At 39.1% G+C, this 3,239-nt stretch overlaps 1 protein-coding gene across 2 annotated transcripts in view; it reads left to right on the top strand.

The window, feature by feature from the left end:
- mapk4 (mitogen-activated protein kinase 4) overlaps window positions 1–3,223 on the top strand; it is an 18,435-nt gene extending 15,212 nt beyond the window's left edge. For both annotated transcript variants that reach the window (XM_014002717.1, XM_014002716.1), the window contains exon 9: window positions 408–3,223. In XM_014002717.1, the coding sequence (XP_013858171.1) occupies window positions 408–1,343 (936 nt within the window). In that variant the 3' untranslated portion in view covers window positions 1,344–3,223. The remainder of the gene's footprint in view (window positions 1–407) is intronic.
- The last annotated feature ends 16 nt before the right edge of the window (window positions 3,224–3,239 follow it).

Below are 3,239 nucleotides of genomic sequence, written 5' to 3'. Positions count from 1 at the left end.
ATTTGAAGGATTTTAAGGTTGTTGAAAATTGCCCCATTCAAAGTCAATGGGGAAAAAAGTGGCTAAAAAGTTAAAACAGCTAAAAAAAGTAAAAAATACTGTAGCTGAAATACCAAAAGTCATAGCCGGCATTGCACGAAAGAGCTGAATGTATTGATATATGAATGGTTGAAGTAGCACAAAAATTGTGGAACGAGAAAGGTGCCGAAAAATGTACGGAAGAAAAAAATGATCTCAATTGTGTGAATGCCATWCAGGCCTTCACACAATTAAACACTTTGTAATAAAAGTTGTAGAGCAAAGTGCTTTAGAAACAAACTTGGCTGAATCAAAGCAATCAAACAAATGACATGCAGTTATTTAGTTTAGCATCAAGCTAAATTTTCTTTACCTTTTGTCTTAAACAGGTTGACCCCCGGAAATATTCCCACAGCAGCTCAGCTGAGCGCTTCCTGGAGAACTCCCACTCCTCTCTGGAACGGGTGTGTGGTTTGGRGTACGGGGAGCTCGACTGTGGCCMCTCCTGCGATTACAAAGTTGGCTCTCCTTCATATCTGGATAAAATCGCCTGGAGGGAAGGAAAGCCTCAACACTACTCCGAGCCCAAGCTGATTTTGGATCTGTCTCACTGGAAGCAAAACAGTAGCAGCCTCCCTGTGCGTGTAGAGCCCATCGGTGGCAGCGTGGAGGACCTGGGGGAGATGAAGGAGGAGGGCGCAGAAGAGGAAGAAAAGGAGGAAACGGGGGATTTGTTCCAGGAAATCTCTCGCTGGGTGGAGACCACTCAGTCTGGTCTGCACTTGGCCAGTCCCAGCCCTTCAGTGGAGCAATCCTCACCCTCCTGCTACACCTCCTCACCCCCTCTCCCACTCTCGCCCACTGACCACCCYACTCTGGTCTTTCACCTCAAGGAAGTTTTGCGGCAGCCGTCGGCTGAATACGAACAGGGCAGACTGAGCTCCCTTCCTCCTTRCACATCTTCCACTCACACCCTTCCCTCCTTGTTCCCTTCATCTCCCACAGCTCCTTTTTCTCCTCAAACAGCGTCACCCCCATCCACGCCACTCGTGGGATTCCAAGAATCTCAACCCCTTTCCTCTACCTCCTCCTCAGTCAACACAGACTCCACGGAGTCTTTGCCAGGAAAGCAAAAAGAGCGCTTGTTTGATCTGGATGTGTTTATATCCCGAGCGCTGAAACTGTGCCGGCAGAATAAGGAGAAGGTACACGGGAAAAAAGAGAAAGATGGGATGTGGGCGGAAGAAAGCAAAACGCCCAACATTAAGGTACCCGGACTTCCAGAGCACAGGACTCCACCAACTTCACCGACCCCCAACTCYTAATGTTTTATCTCAGCTACAGGTCCAGCCCATGCTAACATTCTGGTAGCACTTCCAACAGCTTACTGATGGATCTCTGCTTAAACATTTGACAGTAGCAGCTTTTCTCTCTAAATGCAAAAACACGCCATAAGCTGCGAGAAACCTRCATCTAAACAAGCAATTATGAAGCTTTGCTGTAAGATGATCTCAGCTATTTAAAGGCCAAAAAAAAAAAAACCTAAATGTCCCTGCTTCACTACAGTAAATTGAATCTACCGGAATGAATCAAGGAATCGATTAGACTAGACTTACCGTGTTACACAATCACCCGAGGTCACRGCTGACCACAGTTTGAAAAATGCACCCTAAAGTTGGCTTTTCCTGTACAAGATTCCTTAACATAATCTAAATGTCTGACCGTCTTCCAGTGGTGACAAAAACACTTTTTGTAACACTTTTTTTTCTCCAAGCCGTTTTGAATGTATTAACTGAAAATTAATCAAACTGGTAAAAATCCAAGATTTCGTATTTGTTGCTGCTTTAACACTWCCACATTGACAAACTAAATTTAATGAGTTTCGATTTGTAAAGAAATTTTTTCTTCGATTTAATTTTCTAATATATATCAGTGTAGTTGTGTTTTTCTTGTGGCTGAATACCAGAACATGTTTTTTTTTTTTTTTTGTATAATTAACTTGTAATTGTTTGAATGCTCTGTGGTGGTAATTTATTCATATTATTATGCCAGCTTGGCTCTGTTTTTGATCAGTAGTTTTGATTATTATTATTATTTTTTACTTTTTTGCTTTCTATGATAAACAATGCTGAATATGAAAAATTGCACAYTTTTCTAGACATCAACTCACTTCTTTGACTGGACTTTTGCTCACCTKAATGTGTTACAGAAGCTTTATGACCAATAACAGCAGTTTTGCTTAGAAGAAAGTTGGTTCTTATTAACAAATTTTGCACAAGTATAATTATACTAAACGGTTCTTAGTGATGCTATGTATTTCACACTGAAGAGGTAACAGATTTTTTTGGAGTGGAAAAGGTTATGAACAAATAGTATGTTACCTGTTGTAGATAGTTGTTTGAACAACCTTGGTTTGGAGAAATAATATTTAATATTGACCAGATTGATGAGCTAAAAACTCCACTTAGATTTTTGCTTTGCTTGTTTGTTTGGACTAGCCATTAGCTTGTTAGTCTAGTCAGAATTTAATTTAWTTTCTTCAAACACATCATTCAAGGAGCTACCTACAACAGGTGCGATTTTAAGTGTTCATAKCCTTTTCACAAATCTCCACTTGGAAATATGTTTAAATAAAGTTTTTAAATGCTAGTTTTTCTCAGAATGCTACAGTGGTAGTTGCTTGTATCGTTTTGGTTTTCAGAATCTCTCAACCAACTACATTTAGTGAAATTATCTARTTGTAGTTTAAGCTCTTAACAGTTGACAAATGTAATTTTTTGCCATACAGCAGTCTTTCAAACATGTGCATCTGATATCTGTTTTAGTTGTGGAACTTTAACGCTTATAGTGAGCTAATAAAACAATAAATGACACTGCCAGTAAAACTTTAAAATAACAATATAGACCGTTTTACAGTCTGCAGTTAAAAACACTTTAAAACTATAAATGACATAAAATTTTCACAGTTTTATGCGCACTGTAGCCTCCAGCTTTTTGAGTTCAAAGCATACAAATAAAAATTCCTAATGATACAACGCAATGAAACAGCAACTTCAAGTGTTAATTTTCACACTGAAGCACATGTAATACCAGAAGCACATTCATAACTAGGATTTCTTCACTTCAACTGGAAGGTGGAAAATTTTTTTTTTGCCAAGAGTGTACCTCTTTGGAACCTGGATTGATTGCAGTAAAAAAAAAAAAAGTACAAACACAATATT

Source organism: Austrofundulus limnaeus, unplaced genomic scaffold (genome assembly GCF_001266775.1).
Source record: "Austrofundulus limnaeus strain Quisiro unplaced genomic scaffold, Austrofundulus_limnaeus-1.0 Scaffold14, whole genome shotgun sequence".
In the NCBI taxonomy this organism is placed as follows: Eukaryota; Metazoa; Chordata; class Actinopteri; order Cyprinodontiformes; family Rivulidae; genus Austrofundulus; species Austrofundulus limnaeus.
The sequence above is the reverse complement of the archived record's forward strand: the minus strand, read 5'-3'. Positions and strand labels throughout refer to the sequence as shown.